Source organism: Giraffa tippelskirchi, chromosome 4, assembly GCF_054371585.1.
Source record: "Giraffa tippelskirchi isolate mGirTip1 chromosome 4, T2T-mGirTip1v1.2.pri, whole genome shotgun sequence".
NCBI lineage: Eukaryota > Metazoa > Chordata > Mammalia > Artiodactyla > Giraffidae > Giraffa > Giraffa tippelskirchi.
The window spans coordinates 202,672,851-202,693,423 of record NC_137278.1 but is presented as its reverse complement, the minus strand read 5'-3'; the positions used below and the strand labels follow the sequence as shown (position 1 = coordinate 202,693,423).

Sequence of the window (20,573 nt, the reverse complement as noted above, 5' to 3'; positions counted from 1 at the left end):
CAGCAGCCTTCTCACGCTTCCTTCCTTGCACCCCTACACACGCACACACCCACCAGTGCAGGGGCCGAGGAGGGTACCCGAGGGAAGACCCACAGGTCCCTTCCAGTGAGAGGAGGGAGGTTGCAGATGCTCCAGCAGGGCCAGAGGAGTCTGTACGACCCTGAGAGCCTCCCCCCGCCACCCCCAGAGGAGGAGTGAGGAGAGAGTCAGGACACACCTGTGAGGCCCTCCCTGCACAGGTCTGTGAGCCGCACAGCTTAGCCCTGCTTCCTCCGGGTTGATCCCGCCGTTGCCAGCCCTACATCTTCAGAAGGGTCTCTTGCCCATTTTCTCCAGCCTCCCGGGTCAGGGGCCCCACAGGTCTCCAGCGACCGCACAACCTGTTCTGCCACGTTCCGGGCTTGCTGCAGGGCTGGGCAGCTTGTCCAGGTAAAGACGAGGGACCCCGGAGGCGGGCCTCACAGGCTCCCACATTTCCCAGCTGTGGGGGGTTGGGACGGTTATGGACGGTGCCTCCCACCTGCCTGGGATACAGGATGCGCAACGCTGCACCGAGCAGAGCTAGGCCCTGCCCTCGGCGGGAGAAGAAAGGGAGCAAACAAGTGACTTCAAAGTGATTGCTTATAGAAGGGAGAGGAACTCTGCACCCAGGAAGTGGGTGGAGCTGGAGCCAGCTGAGCGGGAGGGTCCCCACGGCATCCGGTGGCTTCTCTCCGTGGTGACCTTTAAGCTGAGATAGAACCAAGAGGAGGACTTCCCTGGTGGTCCAGTGTTTAAGACCCTGTCCTTCCAGTGCAGGGGGCATGGATTTGATCCCTAGTCAGGGAACTAGGATCGCACATGTGTGTGGCCAGCTGGAAAGTAAAAATTAAAAAAGATCTTTCTCTGGAAGAGACCAGAAGGAAGGTTCTAGGTCTGAACACAGACAGGAGGCCTTCTTCCCCTGGGGTGGGGGCAGGGCATGGGTCAAGATGTGTTGGAGAACATATGACCCAGGAATCATCAGACCCAGGTCCAGTTCCACCTGAGTGACATTGGGCGACACCCTGACCTCAGAGCATCATGCCCTCACAGATGTGCACAGGGAGTGTTTGTGTATTGGACTGGCCAAACAGTTTGTCTGGGTTTTTGAAGGGCTCTGGGACATTTAAGTGAGTTCATGCTGGTGGAAGCTCCCCACGGCTCCTAACACACGGATGGCCCTTCCTCCTTGCCTCCTCAGTTCCTCTGCTGCTCCTGCCTGGGGGCAGGGGCCCGACCTTCCTTGCCACCCATTCGGAGCAGCTGCAGGAGACCCGCCCTTCCCCTAGCCTTGTTTTATCCATGCAGAGCTGGGAGAGACAGACCCAGGCGTCTGCTGAGGTGGTACCTGGCCAGAAGGTCTTACCCACCCCCCGCTGCCCTTACCTGCCTGGATCCTCTTTGTTGCACCTCTCGTCTCCTGAAGTCCTGTGTTTATTCCTGTACTGACTGTGCTACCCACCCCCGGCCCCCGCCCCCAAGCCCCAGTAGCACGTGAGCTCCACAGGGCTTGGTCTCCAGGGCTCAAGCCACTGCCACCGGGCAGATGCTCAGGGACACAGCCCGCAAAGTGCCGGCTCTAATGAGACCCTCTTCTCTCCCACTGCTGTTCCCACTGCAGCCACGACCACCTGCTCTGCCTGGACGGAGGGGGCGTGAAAGGCCTCGTCATCATCCAGCTGCTCATCGCCATCGAGAAGGCCTCGGGCATCGCCACCAAGGACCTCTTCGACTGGGTGGCGGGGACCAGCACGGGGGGCATCCTGGCCCTGGCCATCCTGCACAGTGAGGGCCACCCCGGGGCCGTGGGGCCGGACAGGGTGGGGCCAAGACCGGCTCTCTGCTTTGGCTGAGTTTGTTTTCAGAGCTTTGCAGAGAAGGTCATGGGGGAGGGGAGGACCCGAAAGCCCTCAGTCGGAGGGGCACGGAGGGTGTTGGGGTCTGAGGCTGGAAGGAGAAGGGCTGAGGGTGGGCCGCGGCGATGCCCTCCTAGCTGCAGAGGACAGAGCTGGTTCCCCTTCCTTTCAGTGTTAGGAGCCACCTTGAGTCACAAATGCCAGTGCCCTGGTCTGCACACTTCACTTTACCCCAGGGACATGGGGGTGCTGGGAGAGGGGTGCCCCTAAAGTCACGCGGCCCACCCCAGCGGATACTGGGCCTAGGAGTCCCCATGGTTCCCAGCCCAGCACATCCCAAGGCCACAGGCAGTCTGCTCTCACTGCAGCTTCACCAAGGTGACAGGGGCACTTTGCTTGCTGGACAGACCTTGGGGTAGGCCTTGTCTCATCTCACGCGGTGTCTCCTTCATGGAGCCGCTGTCTGGCTGCGCGATGCTGCCTATAGGGGGCCCTCTCAGAGCCAGCTACTGCCCCGCGGGAATTATCTCAGCATCCCTGCATGGGTTGGGTTCCAGGCCTTCCAAGTCATCCTCCAGACCTGAAGGCACCAGGAGAGGACCCTCCCCCTCCTTGACATCGGCCAGGCCTGTGCTCGGTGCCAGGGGGGCAGGACGGAGCATGCCCCACCTCAGGGAGCCCCCAGTCCCGTGGGGGAGGCGTGGGCGTTAGGTGTTCACTGTATGAAGAGGCTGTGGCCCGGCCGTCCAGGGTATAGGGGGACAGGGGACACGGCCAGCCCAGGAGGTGGCCTAGAGCAGCGTCCACGGGGCTCCGGGAAGAGGAGGATTGTCAGGCAGTGGCTGCTGGGACCTCTCTTCCTGGCCTTTGGGGTCCTGTGTCCCTTCTCTGGTTTTCCCTGAGATAAGGGCCAGTTCAGGGCCGGCCTCTGCCTGGGGGGGTCATGAGAGCAGAGTGGGTGCAGGTCCTCGCTTCTCCTCCACAGCCCCCCGCTTGCACACCCCTGGCCTGACTGAGGAGTGCTTAGCGGTTTACTTGTCCCATGAGGTGCAGCCTGCCCCTGGGACACTGTTCTCACGGGACAGGGCCGGTCCTTCTATTCTATGACAAATGGGGTGGATCTAGATTTATAAGCTTTTACACTTTTGGGGCCCATCATTAAAGAAAAAAACACAAATTATGAATATAAAATTAAGTACCGAGCCGTGGGGCCGCTGAAGGGGATTTCTGCCTGTGTGGGAAATTGCAGAGGAGGGTCCCAGGAGCCTCAGCTCGGTCGGGTCCCCCTCCCACCCCCGGTTCCTGTGCCCAGGCCCCCTGGCAGGGCAGCCCTTGCGTCTTCTCCCCACCTCCACCCTCCTCGTTCCTAGGCAAGTCCATGGCCTACATGCGTGGTGTGTACTTTCGCATGAAGGATGAGGTTTTCCGGGGCTCTCGGCCGTACGAGTCGGGGCCCCTAGAGGAGTTCCTGAAGCGGGAGTTTGGAGAGCACACCAAGATGACGGACGTCAAGAAGCCCAAGTAAGCCTCCTGGGTGGGACCTGGGCGGCTTCGGTGCCAGCCATGCACCCCTTTTGGCCCTTCCTGGGGCAGAAGGCTCCCTGCCCTGGTCTGATTAAAGCTGAGCGGGGAGGGGTGGAGGGGTGCTGGGGATCACAGGTGCAGAACACCCTCCACCCATGTCTGAGGTTTTTCCATCCACACACCACACCCCTGGGTCAGAGCGGGTTGATTCTTGTCCATCGCACACATACTTGCTGAGCATGGCTCTGCGTGTGTGTGTGAGGTGTGGTGATGCAGCCATCAGGTGGGAAGGCTTATGATCTGATTGGGAGATAACTGACCTAAAAAAATGGCAACCACGCAAAGCACCATGTGCTTGAGAGGTTCCAGAAGAGCCTTCAGTACCACCACTTCTTTGTAGTATTTATTTTCCATCCTGGAATTACTTGATTTTCTGCCTCATGCTACATTTGCCTGCCAGACTGTGAGCTCCCCGAAGCAGGGATGTGACTGTCTTGTTTTTCTGTAGCCCCAGCATCTAGCACAATGCCTGCCCCAGAGCAGGCCCCTGAAAAGTGTTCAGCAAATGAGTCTCTGTGGGACCAAGATGGGGAGAAAGGACTGTGGACAAAGTAGTCAGGGAGAGCTTCCTGGAGGAAGTGAGGTGTGAGCAAGCTGTGGAGGGTTAGGAGGATTTCTTTTCATAATAAAGCTTTTTTTTTTTCCATTTAAGAATAATACATAGTCTTTTAAGAAAATTTGGAAGATACAGAAAGTAAAAAGAAGAGGAAATATATCATCCATGATTTATTAACTGAAAGATAATGTTTTGAAAAACATTTTTTATTTTATCCTAGACATTTTTTCTTTTTTATGGTGAAATAGAACATTTAGAAAAGTACATTAAACAGCTCCATGAATAAATCTAAAGCAGACACCCATGTGTGACCACCAGCCAAGTCCAAAAGCCCTTGTGCGTGTGCCCTGCCCCCATCACAGCTCCTGCTCCCCACCCCCCATGAGGGTAGCCGCAATCTTGGTTACTGGTGTGAACTGGATTTCTCAGATGTTCTATCTAGTTTCGGCACCTGAATGCAGACCCCAGCATGGTTGCGGTCCTACCTGTCTCTAGGTTTGGATGGAATCGTATTGCGTTTTACCCCTCCTTTCCTCAATGCCACACTGGTCCGCCTGGTGAAGTTCTGTGCTTCATTCATTCTCGTTGCTCATGTGACTACACCCCCATGGTTTATTTCTCCTAACATCTTTGATGGGCACTTGGATTCTTTCCTGTTTGGACCTCTTGAGACTTCAGTGGACATTTTGGGCCTCATTTTCTGACCCTGTGGGGCACATGCCTAGGAGTAGAGCTGCCAAGTCTTGGAGGAGGCATGGCCTCAACCCTTTGATTCTGCTTCACGGTTTTTCAAAGTGTTGGTTTGTTTCCACTCCCCTTAGGCATGTTTGAGAGTTCCTGGTGCTCTGCATGGGCTTTCCAGGTGGCGCTAGTGGTAAAGAGCCTGCTTGCCAATGCAGGATTCCTAAGAGACTTGGGTTCGAACTTCTGGGTTGGGAAGATCCCCTGGAGGAGGGCATGGCAACCCACTCCAGTATTCCTGTCTGGAGAATCCCATGGACAGAGGAGCCTGGTGGGCTACAGTCCACGGGGTCGCAGAGACATGACTGAAGCAACTTAGCATGCATGCATGGTGCTCTGCATTCTTGGTAAAAATGATGATTGTCAAAGCGATTTATCTTTGTAACATTTATATCTTTATAAACTGGGGGAAGGGTATAAGGTGCTGTCTCTGTTGGTTTGAATATTCATTTTTCTGCTCAACTAGTGAGGTTGAACACTTTTTCATATGTTTAAAGGCCATCTGGATTTCCTCGTTGGTAAAGTTCCTGTTCAAGTGTTTTACTCATTTTTGGCACAGTTGAGTTGGGTGATTGGGGGTTATGAGGCTTCCTAATTATCTTTTTTGTATTTTGAAACCTGGGCCTTTGATGGATACATGGATTTGGAATCTCCCATTCTAGGCTTGGCTTATCTTTTCACTCTCCTTACAGTGTTTTGTTGATCAACAGATCAACAAAAGTGTTGATCTTAAAGTGTCCTTTAGAGAAGTGGTTAAGAGCATGGACCCTGACGTTTCCTTTTCTCAAAAGTGGGAATAATATACTACCTGCTTCCTGGGGATTTCATGAGAAGTAAAAACTTTATAAGAAAAGCACCTAGCACATAGAAATGCTGTGTAGGATACAGGTTACTTGTTGCTATTTGCACTTCCATGTTCTTAATGCAGTAGAATTTATAAATATTTTACTTTTTATGACTTGTGCTTTTCCTATCCATTCAATAACCCTTTCTAACTGGAAGCAGGAAATTTGTCTCCTGTGTCCAGTCATGAAGCTCCCTCATTCTGCCTTTTATCAATCAAAATCTTTTATTAACTTAGGTCTTTTAGCTACCTGGGATTGATTTTTGTATCAGGAGAGATCCAATTTCTTGTTTTCCACATAAACAGGTTCCCCAGCCTCATTGGTGAAAAGTCTGTCTTTCCTCCCATATTGCAGGCCTTGCTTCCAAGCCAAGGGTCTAGGATCCTTCTTGGGTCTGTTTTTGACCATGGAGCCCTAATTCTACAGCAAGTTTAGAGCAGGGCTTCCTACCTTCTCCTTCTTCAGGGCTATTCTTGGAGGTCCTTTAGAGAAGTGGTTAAGAGCATGGACCCTGACGTTTCCTTTTCTCAAAAGTGGGAATAATATACTACCTGCTTCCTGGGGATTTCATGAGAAGTAAAAACTTTATAAGAAAAGCACCTAGCACATAGAAATGCTGTGTAGGATACAGGTTACTTGTTGCTATTTGCACTTCCATAGGAACTATCAATGGAATCAGACTGTCAAATTCTACAGAAAAGCAAATCCTGTTGAATTTTTATTGTGATAACATTGAATCTGTATGATTACTTTTTTACTGAAGTATATTTGGGGCTTCCCTGTTGGCTCAGATGGTAAAGAATCTGCCTGCAATGTGGGAGATCCAGGCTCAGTCCCTGGGTCGGGAAGATCCCCTGGAGAAGGGAATGGCAGCCCACTCCAGTATTCTTGCCTGGAGAATCCCACGGACAGAGAAGCCTGGTGGGCTACAGTCCATGGGATTACAAAGAGTTAGGACTGAAAGACTGCACTACTACTACTACTAAACTTGATTTAAATGTTTCATTAGTTTCTGGTATACAGCAAAGTGATTCAGTTATACACACCCACCCACACATATTCTTTTCCATTATGGTTTATTTCAGGATATTGAATATAGTTCCCTGTGCTATACAGTTGGATCCTGTTGCTTATTTTAGATATAATAATTTGTTGTAAACTTATTTAGCGGAGAAGGCAATGGCATCCCACTCCAGTACTCTTGCCTGGAAAATCCCATGGACGGAGGAGCCTGGTGGGCTACAGTCCATGGGGTCGATAAGAGTCGGGCACAACTGAGCAACTTCACTTTCACTTTTCCCTTTCATGCACTGGAGAAGGAAATGGCAATCCACTCCAGTATTCTTGCCTGGAGAATCCCAGGGACGGCGGAGCCTGGTGGGCTGCCATCTATGGGGTCACACAGAGTCGGACACGACTGAAGCGACTTAGCAGCAGCAGCAGCAGCAAACTTATTTAGGGGAGAATTGACACATTGAAACACTGAGTCTTCCAATTAGCGAATATAGGAAAACATTCCATTTGTTTTTAGTTTCTTAGTACAGGTTTAAAATTCTATCTATAGCAATCTTACACATGTGTTATTCTTAGATACCTGCATATATTTTGTGCTACTGTAAATTATGCATTTTTAAACATTTCATTTTCTAATTGTGACTGGTATTTAGAAGTACTATTTGTTTATTTTTTAAAATTTTAATTGTGGCGAGATACATATAACATAAAATTAACTCTTACTCATTTTTTCCCTTTAACCACTTTTCAATTCAGTAGTGATAAGTATATTCACATTGTCTTGCAGCTAACCTCCTGAACACTTTCTTTTTGTAAAACTGAAACTCTGTACCCATTAAAGAGCAGCTCCCCAGTCCTTCCCTCCCCGAGCCCTGGTCAACTACCATTCTCCTTTCTGTCTCCATGAGTTGACTCCTCTAAGTACGTCATGTAAGTGGGACCATACAGTGTCTGTCTTTTTAAAACTGGCTTATTTCACTTAACATACTATCCTCAAGGTTCATATATATTACAGCAGGTGACAGAATTTCCTTTTCTTTAAAGACTGAATAATATTTTATTGCATTTATAGACCTCATTTTGTTTATCCATTCATCTTTTGATGGACATCTGGTTCGTTTCCATCTATTCAGTTCAGATCAGTCGCTCAGTCGTGTCCGACTCTTTGCGACCCCATGAACCGCAGCATGCCAGGCCTCCCTGTCCATCACCAACTCCTGGAGTTTACCCAAACTCATGTCCATCGAGTTGGTGATGCCATCCAACCATCTCATCCTCTGTCGTCCCCTTCTCCCCCTGCCCCCAATCCTTCCCAGCATCAGGGTCTTTTCTGGTGAGTCAACTCTTCACATGAAGTAGCCAAAATATTGGAGTTTCAGCTTCAACATCAGTCCTTCCAATGAACACCCAGGACTGATCTCCTTTAGGATGGACTGGTTGGATCTCCTTGCAGTCCAAGGGACTCTCAAGAGTCTTCTCCAACGCCACAGTTCCAAAGCATCAATTCTTCGGCGCTCAGCTTTCTTCACCGTCCAACTCTCACATCCATACGTGACCACTGGAAAAACCATAGCCTTGACTAGATGGACCTTTGTTGGCAAAGTAATGTCTCTGCTTTTTAATATGCTATCTAGGTTGGTCATAACTTTCCTTCCAAGGAGCAAGCATCTTTTAATTTCATGGCTGCAGTCACTATCTGCAGTGATTTTGGAGCCCAGAAAAATAAAGTCTGACACTGTTTGCACTGTTTCCCCATCTATCTGCCATGAAGTGATGGGACCAGATGCCATGATCTTAGTTTTCTGAATGTTGAGCTTTAAGCCAACTTTTTCACTCTCCTCTTTCACTTTCATCAAGAGGCTCTTTAGTTCTTCTTCACTTTCTGCCATAAGGGTGGTGTCATCTGCATATCTGAGGTTATTGATATTTCTGCCAGCAATCTTGATTCCAGCTTGTACTTCATCCAGCCCAGCGTTTCTCATGATGTACTCTGCATATAAGTTAAATAAGCAGGGTGACAATATACAGCCTTGACCTACTACTTTTCCTATTTGGAACCAGTCCGTTGTTCCATGTCCAGTTCTAACTGTTGCTTCCTGACCTGCATACAGGTTTCTCAAGAGGCAGGTCAGGTGGTCTGTATTCCCATCTCTTTCAGAATTTTTCACACTTTATTGTGATCTACAGAGTCAAAGGCTTTGGCATAGTCAATAAAGCAGAAATAGGTATTCTTCTGGAACTCTCTTGCTTTTTCGATGATCCAGTGGATGCTGGCAATTTGATCTCTGGTTCCTCTGTTTTTTCTAAAACCAGCTTGAACATCTGGAAGTTCATGAAACACGTATTGCTGAAGCCTGGCTTGGAGAATTTTGAGCATTACTTTACTAGCGTGTGAGATGAGTGCAATCGTGCAGTAGTTTGAGCATTCTTTGGCATTGCCTTTCTTTGGGATTGGAATGAAAACTGACCTTTTCCAGTCCTGTGTCCACTGCTGAGTTTTCCAAATTTGCTGGCATATCGAGTGCAGCACTTTCACAGCATCATCTTTCAGGATTGGAAATAGCTCAACTGGAATTCCATCACCTCCACTAGCTTTGTTCGTAGTGATGCTTTCTAAGGCCCACTTGACTTCACATTCCAGGATGTCTGGCTCTCGGTGAGTGATCACACCATCGTGATTATCTGGGTTGTGAAGATCTTTTTGGTACAGTTCTTCTGTGTATTCTTGCCACCTCTTCTTAATATCTTCTGCTTCTGTTAGATCCATCCCATTTCTGTCCTTTATTGAACCCATCTTTGCATGAAATGTTCCCTTATTGTCTCTAATTTCTTGAAGAGATCTCTAGTCTTTCCTTTAGCTACTGTGAATAATGCTGCTGTGCACCTGTGTGTGTGTGTGTGTGTGTGTGTGTGTGTGTGTGTGTGTGTAAGTCGCTCAGTCGTAACCATATCTATCTCTGCTTTCACTTCCTGGTGCCTTTTACAGGGAGGATTCTTATGGGCTCAAATCACTCAAATATGCTAACTTTTAAAAAGTATATATATAATATTTATTTATTTATTTGGCTGCACTGGATCTTAGCTGTGGCACTCAGGATCTTTTTTTTAGTTATGGCATGCAAATTCTTAGTTGCGACACGTGGGATCTAATTCCCTGACCAGGGATCAAACCTGGGCCCCCTGCACTGGGATAGCGAACAGAGCCTTAGCCACTGGACTGCCAGGGAAGTCCCTATGCTCATATTTTGTTAGGATTTTTGTATCTATGTTCATGAGTAAGACTGACCTGTTTATTCCCATTTTTAGGTTGCAGGATTTTGATTTTGAGGTAGTATCTCTTTTTTTTTTTTTTTCTGTTTTCCAGAAGAGTTCATATAATAGTGAGTTATTTCTTCCTTGAATATTTGGTAGAACTTACCAATGAAGTCATCTAGTACTGGAGTTTGGTTGGTAGGAAAATTTTTGATGATGGAATCAATTTCTTTAATGTTTATAAGACTATTCAGGGTTTCCAAATGTCTTTTTGAGTTAGTTTTGTTTAAGTTATGTTTTTCTGGGAATATGTTCATTTCATATACATCTTCAAATTTGTTGGCATAGAGTTGTCCAAAAATTCTCTTATTATCTTTAATGTCTGCAGCATGTTGTTACAGCCCTCTTCATTCCTGATGATTTACACCTCCACTTTTCATGTTATCAGTCTTGCTACCACAAGCTTTTTAATTGGATTCATATTTCAAAAAAGTAACTTTGAGCTATTTATTGGTTCTCTATTATATATACATTTTCTGTTTCATTAATTTCTGTACATATATTTATTCCTTCTTGCACTTTTTAAAGTTTATTTGGCTGTTTTGATTTTTTTTTAACTTCTTGAAATAAGTGTCTTGCTCATTGATTTTTTGGCCTTTTTTTCTCTTGTACTATATAAGTATGCATATTATATGTGTGTGTGTTTGTAAATCTAAACATTTTCCTCCATAGAATTCCCTGGTGATCCAGTGGTTAGGGCTATATACTCCCACTACAGGGGGCATGGGTTCGATCCCTGGTTGGGGAACTAAGATCCCATAAGCTGTGCTGCACAGCCAAAAAACCAAAAAAAAGAAAGAAGCATTTTCCTTCTTTAATTATATCCCATAAGTGCATTTAGAATATGATTATTCAGTTAAAAATATTTTCTAATTTTTACTATTATTCTTTAACCATTGTGATTATTATTAATAAATGGCATTTCTCAGTTTCTAAACTTAGAAATTTACAAGTTATCTTTTTATTATTAATTGCTTTGTAGTCAGAGGACATGCTCTGTTTGATTTTGGTCCTTTAAAATTATTGAGACTTGATTCGTGGCCTTCTACAGTCAGCTTTTATAGATGTCCCATGAATAATTTAAAAGAATATGGATTATTCATTTGTTGAATGCCAGTATCTATACATGTTGATTAAGTCATGCTGGCTAGGAACATTTATTTAAAAGTTTCAAATCTTCTGTATCTGTACTAATGTTTCTGTCCACTTCTGTCAGTTACTGAGAAAGATAAAATCTTCCAGTCTGGGAAATTGTCTTTTGACTTTTCTGTCAATTTTTACATTAATATTTTGATACTATGTGATTAAGTACATATAAATTTAAATTTTTATGAATCTTTCTGGTGATTGGAAGCAGCTTTCTTTATCTCTAAAATGTTTTTGCCTTAAAGTGTATTTTGCCTGATATTAATGTAGTTATCCTAGCTCTCATGGTTATATTTGCATGGTATGTCTGTGCTCATGCTTTCATCAGCCTTCTTGATTCTTATGTTTTAGATGTCTTTCTTGCAAATAGCCTATATAGTTAGATTTGTTCTTTATCTTATCTGTGCATTGTCTATTTATAGATTTTATTGCATAATAATATATTTAAGTTATCTAATTAGTTGTCTGATTTAGCTGTTTGGTTTGACTATCAGAACCTTCATATAGTTAATCTAACAGTTTATATGGTTGATCCGTTTATATTGACATAATTACTCGTATTTTGGGGATGACATATGCCATCCTATTTTGTTCTGTGTTTCTTGCCTTCTTTTGGATTTACTGAATAGTTTTAATCATTACACTGCACCCCAACCCTGATAGTTTGAAATTTATGTGCTCATTTCTGTTTTTTTTTTAGTGGGTAGTATAAAAGTCTAAATTTAATTGATACCGTTACCCACACCCTCAGATAATCAAGGATTTTTTAATGTTTTAATTCTATTTTCTTTCCCCTGTCTTATTTATAATGATTGTGTGGATCACAATAAACTGTGGAAAATTCTGAAAGAGATGGGAATACCAGACCACCTGACCTGCCTCTTGAGAAACCTGTATGCAGGTCAGGAAGCAACAGATAGAACTGGACATGGAACAACAGACTGGTTCCAAATAGGATAAGGAGTACGTCAAGGCTGTATATTGTCACCCTGCTTATTTAACTTATATGCAGAGTACATCATGAGAAACGCTGGGCTGGAAGAAACACAAGCTGGAATCAAGATTGCTGGGAGAAATATCGATAACCTCAGATATACAGATGACACTACCCTTATGGCAGAAAGTGAAGAAAAACTAAAAAGCCTCCTGATGAAAGTGAAAGAGGAGAGTGAAAAAGTTGGCTTAAAGCTCAACATTCAGAAAACTAAGATCATGGCATCTGGTCCCATCACTTCATGGCAGATAGATGGGGAAACAGTGGCTGACTTTATTTTTTGGGCTCCAAAATCACTGCAGATAGTGACTGCAGCCATGAAATTAAAAGACGCTTACTCCTTGGAAGGAAAGTTATGACCAACCTAGATAGCATATTAAAAAGCAGAGACATTACTTTGCCAACAAAGGTCCGTCTAGTGAAGGATATGGTTTTTCCAGTAGTCATGTATGGATGTGAGAGTTGGACTATGAAGAAAGCTGAGTGCCAAAGAATTGATGCTTTTGAACTGTGGTGTTGGAGAAGACTCTTGAGAGTCCCTTGGACTGCAAGGAGATCCAACCAGTCCATCCTAAAGGAAATCAGCCCTGGGTGTTCATTGGAAGGACTGATGTTGAAGCTGAAACTCCAATCCTGTGGCCACCTCATGTGAAGAGCTGACTCATTTGAAAAGACCCTGATGCTGGGAAGGATTGGGGGCAGGAGAAGAAGGGGATGACAGAGGATGAGATGGTTGGATGGCATCACCAACTCGATGGACATGAGTTTGGGTAAACTCCAGGAGTTGGTAATGGACAGTGAGGCCTCGCGTCCTGCTATTCATGGGGTCGCAAAGAGTTGGACACGAATGAGCGACTGAACTGAACTTCTGTATTTTAGATCTTTTTTTTTTAATTTCACAAGATATTGTTTTTTGAAGTTGATGTTTATTTATATTTATCTAGTGGTGCACTGGTAAACTCTGTCTCTTAGCAGGGGAAAAACCCTGGTTTGTATTGTTTTCCAATTCCCATGGTGAAAATACTCCTACTATGGATGGTTTCAAGCTACCAACATTTTAACAACCAGCCCGTGAGAGTTAGCAATAGGTTCTCACAAGCCAGTATGAGCTGGCTTCAGCACACAGATGGGTATGTATGTTTGTATGTATGTGAGTAGGCATATATGTGTATCACAGCTTTGCTTTACAGTATTTCCTGCAACCACCTTCCTTCTGCCTAAAGTACGTTCTTTTGCTTTTCCCGTAGAGATGGTCTGCTGGTAGTGAATTCTCCACTAGCAGACTTGTTTGAAAATAGGTTTTTTTTCATCCTTATCATTTAAAACTAATTTTATTTCACCCTCATCAATTGAACATTCTTTCCTTTCTCTCTTATTCTTGTTGAGCATAGAATTCTAGGCTGGTGATTTTCTTGAATAACATGAAAGATAGCATTCTATATCTTTTCGCATCCATTGTTGCACTTGTAAAGTCAATTCAGTTTAACTCTTATTCCTTTGAAAGTAAGTAGTCTTTTTCCTTTGGGTGCTTTTATTTATGTGTTTATTTGTTTTTGGTGCTCTACAGTTGTACTATGCTGTATCTAGATATGAATTCCTTCTAATTTATTGTGCATTGGATTTCTTGGCCTTCTTGAATCTTTGGATTGCGGTCTTTCTTTAGTTCTGGAAACCTGAGTCATTACCTGTTCAACCTTGCCTCTGCCTAAATTTCTCTTGCCTCTCCTTCTGGAACTCCAGTTAAAAATGTTAGAGCTTTTCTGTCTTTCATGTCTTTTAACTTCTCCTAAATATTCTTTCATTTTATCTGTGTTGGATTCTGGTTAATTTCTTCTTACCTATTTTCCAGTTCACTAACTCACTCTTTAACGTTATCTGATTTTCCATTTAACTCATTCAAGTATTTATTTATTTATTTAAATTTCTAGAAGTACTCTTTTGTTAATCTTCAAATCTTCTAGGTCATTACTCGTAGTTTGCTATTCTCTGAAAATATTATCAAGCTTGTCTTTGATGTCTTTCAACATTGTAAGCATATCTGATTTATAATCTTTGTCTCAGGCTTCAAAGAACTGCTGTCTATATAGGTATGTTTTGCTGTCTTTGTTGGTTTATGCTTATTCTCATCCATGGTGTTTTATTTCATGATGTTCCCCCTTTTCATTGTTTTTGAAACTGTGTGGTATTCCTTAATGTTGAGATTTAACATGTGCAGATTCTGTGGAGCTTAGAATGAGGGTATCTTCTCTCTTACGTTCTATCTTCCAGGTACCCATGTACAGTACCATCTAGGGTCACTGTAACGAAATCCTTGGCATGAAGGTTTTGGAACTCCTCCCTCCCCCAGGTGGTGTGAATTTAGTCTACAGATATGCAAGAGAATTAGTTTGTGGTTATGCATTTTCAGGGATTTTTTTCTCCTTCCTTTGTTCAATGCCAGGCAACTTTACTCACAGCTTCCAGGAGTGGGAAGGAGGCAGGTTTATTTTTGGTTTACCCATAACCAAGTGGGTAGTCCTTTGGGGTTACAATCTAATGTGGGGAGGGTCTTCCATTAGATCCCTGACCTTTGGTGAACCCTGGATTTTGCCTTCTGTCATCTGGCCCAATGAGACCATTAGCAGTTCAATTGAAGTTCAGATTGACAGCTTGGTGTCTGCCTTCGGGTCAAAGCTGGGTTTATGCTCCGTTTACCTCTCTGGGTTCTTGCTTATCCTTGGTTTACCCTGGTCTTTCCTTTCTATCTTGTCAGACCTTCTATGCTTTTAAGATTTAAAATTTTTTTTATTTTTCCAGCATTAGTTTTTTGTTCAGTGGGAGAAATGTTCAAATAACCTTTCCACAAGATTCTTCAAAGTAGAAAACTAATCTTATTTTCCTATGCAGAGAGTTTTTTTTTTCCCTTTTCTTTATATTTTTCAATGTAACAAATACATTTCAGTGTTAGACTGAACTCCTTGGTAGCCATTTGAAATGGCTGCAAAACATTGCATTGTTTAGACACTCCCTCCTATTGTTTCCATGTAGACCGTTCATTTTTCACTGTAGTAAATTATACTGCATGAATAGCCTTAAACAAAAAGCTTTCATTATAACTAAGATTATTCTTTTAGGCTAAATTTTCCAGAATGGAATTCCCAGATCAAAGAGCCAGGACATTTGTAAGGATCTGAACACATACTAGTTTCCAGGGCGGTTGTGTCAGTCTACACTCCCCTCAGTATTTAAGAATGTCTGTCTCTTGAGACAGTTAGGAGTCTTCTTTAATAGACTGTAGACTCACATGGTAGAACATTGATGAAGTATCAGAGGGGACACTCTGAAAATTCTCCCCTGACTCCAGTCTGGGCGTTGCAGCGCCCAAGCAGTCCCGTGCCCCAGAGGCAACTCACTGTCACATGGGTGCTTCCAGAGTTACCGTCTGACCCTCTAGAGGTGGGAAGGGAGCAAATAGGTACATGGGGTCTTTTGGGGTTTGTTTTTAAACAAATAGTGGCATATTACACATGGGCTTCCCAGGTGGTGCTAGTGGTAAAGAACCCGCCTGCCAGTGCAGGAGATGTGGGTTCGATCCCTGGATTGGGAAGGTCCCCTGGAGCAGGGCATGGCAACCCACTCCAGTATTCTTGCCTGGAGAATCCCAGGGACAGAGGAGCCTGGCGGGCTGTAGTCCACGGGGATGCAAAGAGTCAGACATGACTGAAGCCACTTAGCACACATGCACACATACACACACACTTCCTGAACCTTGCTTTTTCCACTTAAACATAAATCTTGGTGCTGACCACCCATTAGTACATGAAGCACTACCTCAGCCGTTCTCCAGCAACACAGACCCCACTGCCCAGAGGAACCTCGGGGTTTTGAACCCTTCTGCTGATGGACATTTAGTTGTTTCCAGTCATTTGCTTTAAGGTCATTAATAGCCTAGTGTGTGCCTATCTCCCACGTGTGTGGAAGCATCTTAGGATGGGTTCCCAGAAGTTGGAACGCTGGGTTTAAGGATTAGTGCATGGGCAGTTTGGATAAGGATTGCCAAGGGTGGATTGTCAAGGATGGGTAGGTCAGTGGCTTCAGTGTCCTGCTCCTTGTTCCTCCAGGGTGATGCTCACAGGGACGCTGTCTGACCGGCAGCCAGCTGAACTCCATCTCTTCCGGAATTACGAGGCTCCAGAGTGTGTTCGGGAGCCTCGATTCAGCCAGAACATTAACCTCAAGCCTCCAACTCAGCCCTCAGGTGAAAACCATGTTTGATGCATCTGTGGAAAGTGATTGGCTAGTGAGGCTGCGGGGTGGTGGGTGGGAGTCGCAGCCTTGCTGCCAGGCACCCCCAGCCCGCCACCATCCTGCCCATTGCCCTGGTTTGCCCTCCTGAGTGTATCAGCTGAGGGCAGGCAGAGCCGGGGAGCTATCAGGCTTCAGGCGGGCTGCACCCCACCTTCCACCAAGCATGGCCCGTCCATCTTGTTTCTGAAGCGTCCCCAGCCTCTCCATCTTCATACAACATCATATGTACACACACACACACACACACACACATACCCCCTGAGATCTGAAATGGAACATCTGTTGTGCCACTGAACCCCCTCATCCCCCACCCCCAGAGCAGCTGGTGTGGCGGGCAGCCCGAAGCAGTGGGGCAGCCCCCACCTACTTCCGGCCCAACGGGCGCTTCCTGGATGGCGGGCTGCTGGCCAACAACCCCACGCTGGATGCCATGACCGAGATCCATGAGTACAACCAGGACTTGATCCGCAAGGTGAGAGCCACCGCAGGTTGAGGGGCTGGACGTGACCGCCCATGGCAGTTTGTTTCTGCAGATCTTCCTAAGGACTGGCTCCTGGGAGAGCAAGTGTCTTTTATTCATGTGATCATTCATCCGTGCCCTTGACAGCAATTTTATCTCACTCTTGAACCTGCTTGGTGTCTGCCCAAAGCACTGCGCTAAGAGGGATTCTGAGGTGCAGTCCAGACCGGGTGGTGAAGGGTGTTAATGATCAGTTAATAGCATCTGCTGTTTGTGGGGAGGACAGCATGCAGACCGGTCCGTGCCAGTCACAGGCCTAGCCACACTGCCTGGCCTGGAGACACACACTTGCCCTCGGGGCACTCACATTTAGAGAAGACAGTCCCTAAACAAGCACACATCCATCCAAGTGTTTCAGATGCTGTGACAGAGAATGGTGCAGGGCCCAGGAGCATCCCCCACCCCCAGAGGCCTGGGGGCTCAGAAAGGGCTCACAGAGGAAGGAAGCCCATCCCAAGGCCTTTGGGGAGGGGGCAGTGCAGAGTCGGTGATCTGGAGGAAAAGAAGCAGCCCTGAGCCCAAGGAGCTTAGTGCAGAGGCGGGCAAGGCCCGCGCATGTTAGGAGAGGCAGTGTGGGGCCTGCCTCTGCCCATGCTTCACTTCAGCCACTGCCTGGGGCTGCTGATAGAACCTGCCTGGGGACTGTTGTGAGGCTTCCATGGGCTCTTATCTGCAAAGGGTTTAGGACAGTGCCTGACCGTGAGTGTCCTATATCCCTACTGGCTGTGGTTGTCACTGCGATCAGCACCAAGCCCCTGAGGCAGCCCCAAGCTGCAGAGAGACGAGTGCCCTCTAGAGGCCATATGAAGAAGGGCAGGGAGAGAGAGGGAATCGCTGAGAGACTGTGAGATGGGGAAGGGTCCTCAGACGTCACCCGTCTTAGTGGATGAGGAGCCTGGGTAGCTGGGTCACCAAGGTCGCCCAGAAGATTGGCAGCAGAACTTGTTCCGAAGCAAAGGAGAGGAGAAGCAAAGGAGAAGCGAAGCAAAGGAGAAGCTGTGCTTCTGCCATCAGAGTTCTGTCCCCCACCCTCTACCCCTGGGTGTCCCCATCCGTGGAAAGGTCCACCAAAGGGAAGGCCTGCTCTGACCTGTCCTGCTCCCACAGGGTCAGGGTGGCAAGGTGAAGAAGCTGTCCCTTGTCGTCTCCTTGGGGACAGGAAGGTCCCCGCAGGTGCCTGTGACCTGTGTGGACGTTTTCCGACCCAGCAACCCCTGGGAACTGGCCAAGACTGTGTTTGGGGCCAAGGAACTGGGCAGGATGGTGGTGGACTGTGTGAGTATGGCTTCTCCCCAGCCCACTCCCCTCAGGGTCTCAGCCCCAGGATGAGGCTTCCTGTGGGAACCCTGGGTGTCAGGGCAGGGCTCTGTGGACCCTCCTTAGTCAGCTCAGAGGAGGGGGGATCCCCAGTACAGAGTCTCAGTGCTGGCAGGACCCTTGGTGACCACCTACAATGGGGTTTTCAATTATTGTTTAGCTGGGGATTCTTTCCTTCACTTACGGCCCATGTGGAAGCCCAAAATGTCAGATGGACAAAAGCTAAGGGGGCTGGGAGATGGAGGCCTGTCCACTCAGCCCCTCCACGCTCACCGACCCTAGACCCTGCCAAGCCACCTGTCCTGGCCACTGCCCGTGCCCCTCTGATTGCATAGCTTGGACAGGCACTGCCACACAGAGCAATGGGATTTGTCACCCTGCTGATTGGGAGCTAAGCCACCGTGGGACCTGGGGAGCTGGGGCAGGGGCTGTGGGTGCCGTGTGGGCTGAACACTCACAGGGGCCTCTTCTCACCAGTGCACGGATCCAGACGGGCGGGCCGTGGACCGGGCCCGGGCCTGGTGCGAGATGGTCGGCATCGAGTATTTCAGGTGAGGGCTCGGCCGGCCCCAGCCCCCAGGCTGGACTGTCCCTTTCCCCGAGGGGCCGCTCTGTGTCCCAAGCCCACCCCCATCCTAGCTCTTGTCCCCCCGACCCGGGCCAAGTGTCCTGGGGTCATGACCCCTCCTCCTTGCCCCGGACAGATTGAACCCCCAGCTGGGGACGGACATCATGCTAGATGAGGTCAACGACACGGTGCTGGTCAACGCCCTCTGGGAGACTGAGGTCTACATCTACGAGCACCGGGAGCAGTTCCAGAAGCTCATCCAGCTGCTGCTCTCGCCATGAGGCTGCCAGGCCCCCAAACCCCCCCTCAAGCCCCCCCACCACCACCACCACACCGCCGCTGGGCAGAGCCAGGCCCAGGCAGCTCTGTGTCTGCAGACCCGGCCTGGGTGTGCCAGGCTTCCGGCCTGAGGCTGGTCCTAAGGCCTCTCTCCCCCTCAGTCCTTACCTCCTGGTACTCTGTGTCACTCCAGGCTTAGAAAACCTTGAGCCTCACTCCGGCCACTCCCTGACTGCCAAGGACGACCTTCGGGCCCCTCGCCCTGGCGTCTCAAACACTAAGGCCTCCCCAAGGGCCCCAGGCTCCTCCTGGTCCCTGGGGCTGCAGTGACCCCTTCCACTCTCAGCCCTCTCCCCTGGGGTGGGGCTTGAGAAACGGGCCGTCACCACCCCTTCAGGAGGGAACCCTGGAGTGGGGTGTCCCATTCGACTTTGCCCCTCCGCCTACCCCAGCCGTCCTCCGCTCAGAGCCACCCCACCCGTGAGCTCTCCGCGGCTCTCAAAGGTCGCTCCTGTGACTTCAGTTATTCCTCCCGCCAGGAAGTGGTGTAGGTATAGAGCGGGCTCCAGGGACAGCCCCTAACCGTGAAATAAACAGTTTGATGCCCCTTGGCCTGTGTTGTGTATGTGAGTGGTGTGAGTGCCCCCCACCCACCAGTCTCCCTCAGCCTTGACCATCATCTGCCTGGGTCCACACCGGACGGACGGAAGCTCTGTTTCCCAGGCTCCCCAGGGCGGGGCACCTCTTCCCTTTAAGTCTCCCCCAAACCTGCCTGGAGGGTGTTCAGAGGCGGCAGTGAGGCCCACCTGCCCCACAATGGAGGGCAAGGGAGAGGCCCACTTGCTAGAAGAGGGGATGAGACCCAGAGAGGGCAAGGGGCTCGGGCACCGTCACACAGCGAGTGAGCAGCTGTGCCCTCAGGTCTGTGTGACTCGGGTTTGTGCCACCCCGTCTCCAGCATGTGGAGGGAGGGGGGTGCGGATGGCAGCAGATGTGGGAGCCTCAGCCCTTGGGGTGCAAGTCTGAGGGGCTCGAGGAAGAGAAGGGGCTGAGAACAGTGACAAGATGTAGGTGTGTTCCAGCCGCAGGGAGAGGCTGTCAGGGAGGGTCCAGGGGTGGTCACTGCACAGCTTGGGCCCAATAGGGTGAGTGCTGCCCAGTGTAGGCAGATGGGAGGGCGGGGGGCCCCACCGTGAGCAGGGGTCCCTGCTGGCCCGGGCAAGGCTCTTCCTGGAGGTGGTGACCTGGGAGAATGACCATCCACGCGTGCCCACTGGTCCGCGGCATAGGGGTGAATAATTGAAGGGCAGGTCACATGAACCCACCCGCGTCACAGGATGCCTTCCCCACTGGGTCTGGTTACACCCCAGATCGCATTCTGACATCCCTGGCTGGTGAATAATTAAGCTGCCACCTCTTCCTCGGCCGGCCCTCCCTCGCTGGGTCCCTCTCTGCTGCTTCCTTCACTGCCTGCCAAGCAGTGGCCATCGGAGGGTACTGACCCCCAGCGCTCCCAGCCCTGCCAACGCCTCC

The 20,573-nt window shown here is 48.2% G+C and overlaps 1 protein-coding gene across 9 annotated transcripts in view; it reads left to right on the top strand.

The window, feature by feature from the left end:
* PLA2G6 (phospholipase A2 group VI) overlaps positions 1-19,651 on the top strand; it is a 72,571-nt gene extending 52,920 nt beyond the window's left edge. For all 9 annotated transcript variants that reach the window (XM_081590064.1, XM_081590071.1, XM_081590069.1 and 6 more), the window contains 7 exons: positions 1,643-1,806; positions 3,248-3,398; positions 16,170-16,306; positions 16,674-16,828; positions 17,984-18,151; positions 18,671-18,744; positions 18,898-19,651. In XM_081590064.1, the coding sequence (XP_081446190.1) occupies positions 1,643-1,806; positions 3,248-3,398; positions 16,170-16,306; positions 16,674-16,828; positions 17,984-18,151; positions 18,671-18,744; positions 18,898-19,042 (994 nt within the window). In that variant the 3' untranslated portion in view covers positions 19,043-19,651. The remainder of the gene's footprint in view (positions 1-1,642; positions 1,807-3,247; positions 3,399-16,169; positions 16,307-16,673; positions 16,829-17,983; positions 18,152-18,670; positions 18,745-18,897) is intronic.
* Positions 19,652-20,573: the final 922 nt, after the last annotated feature.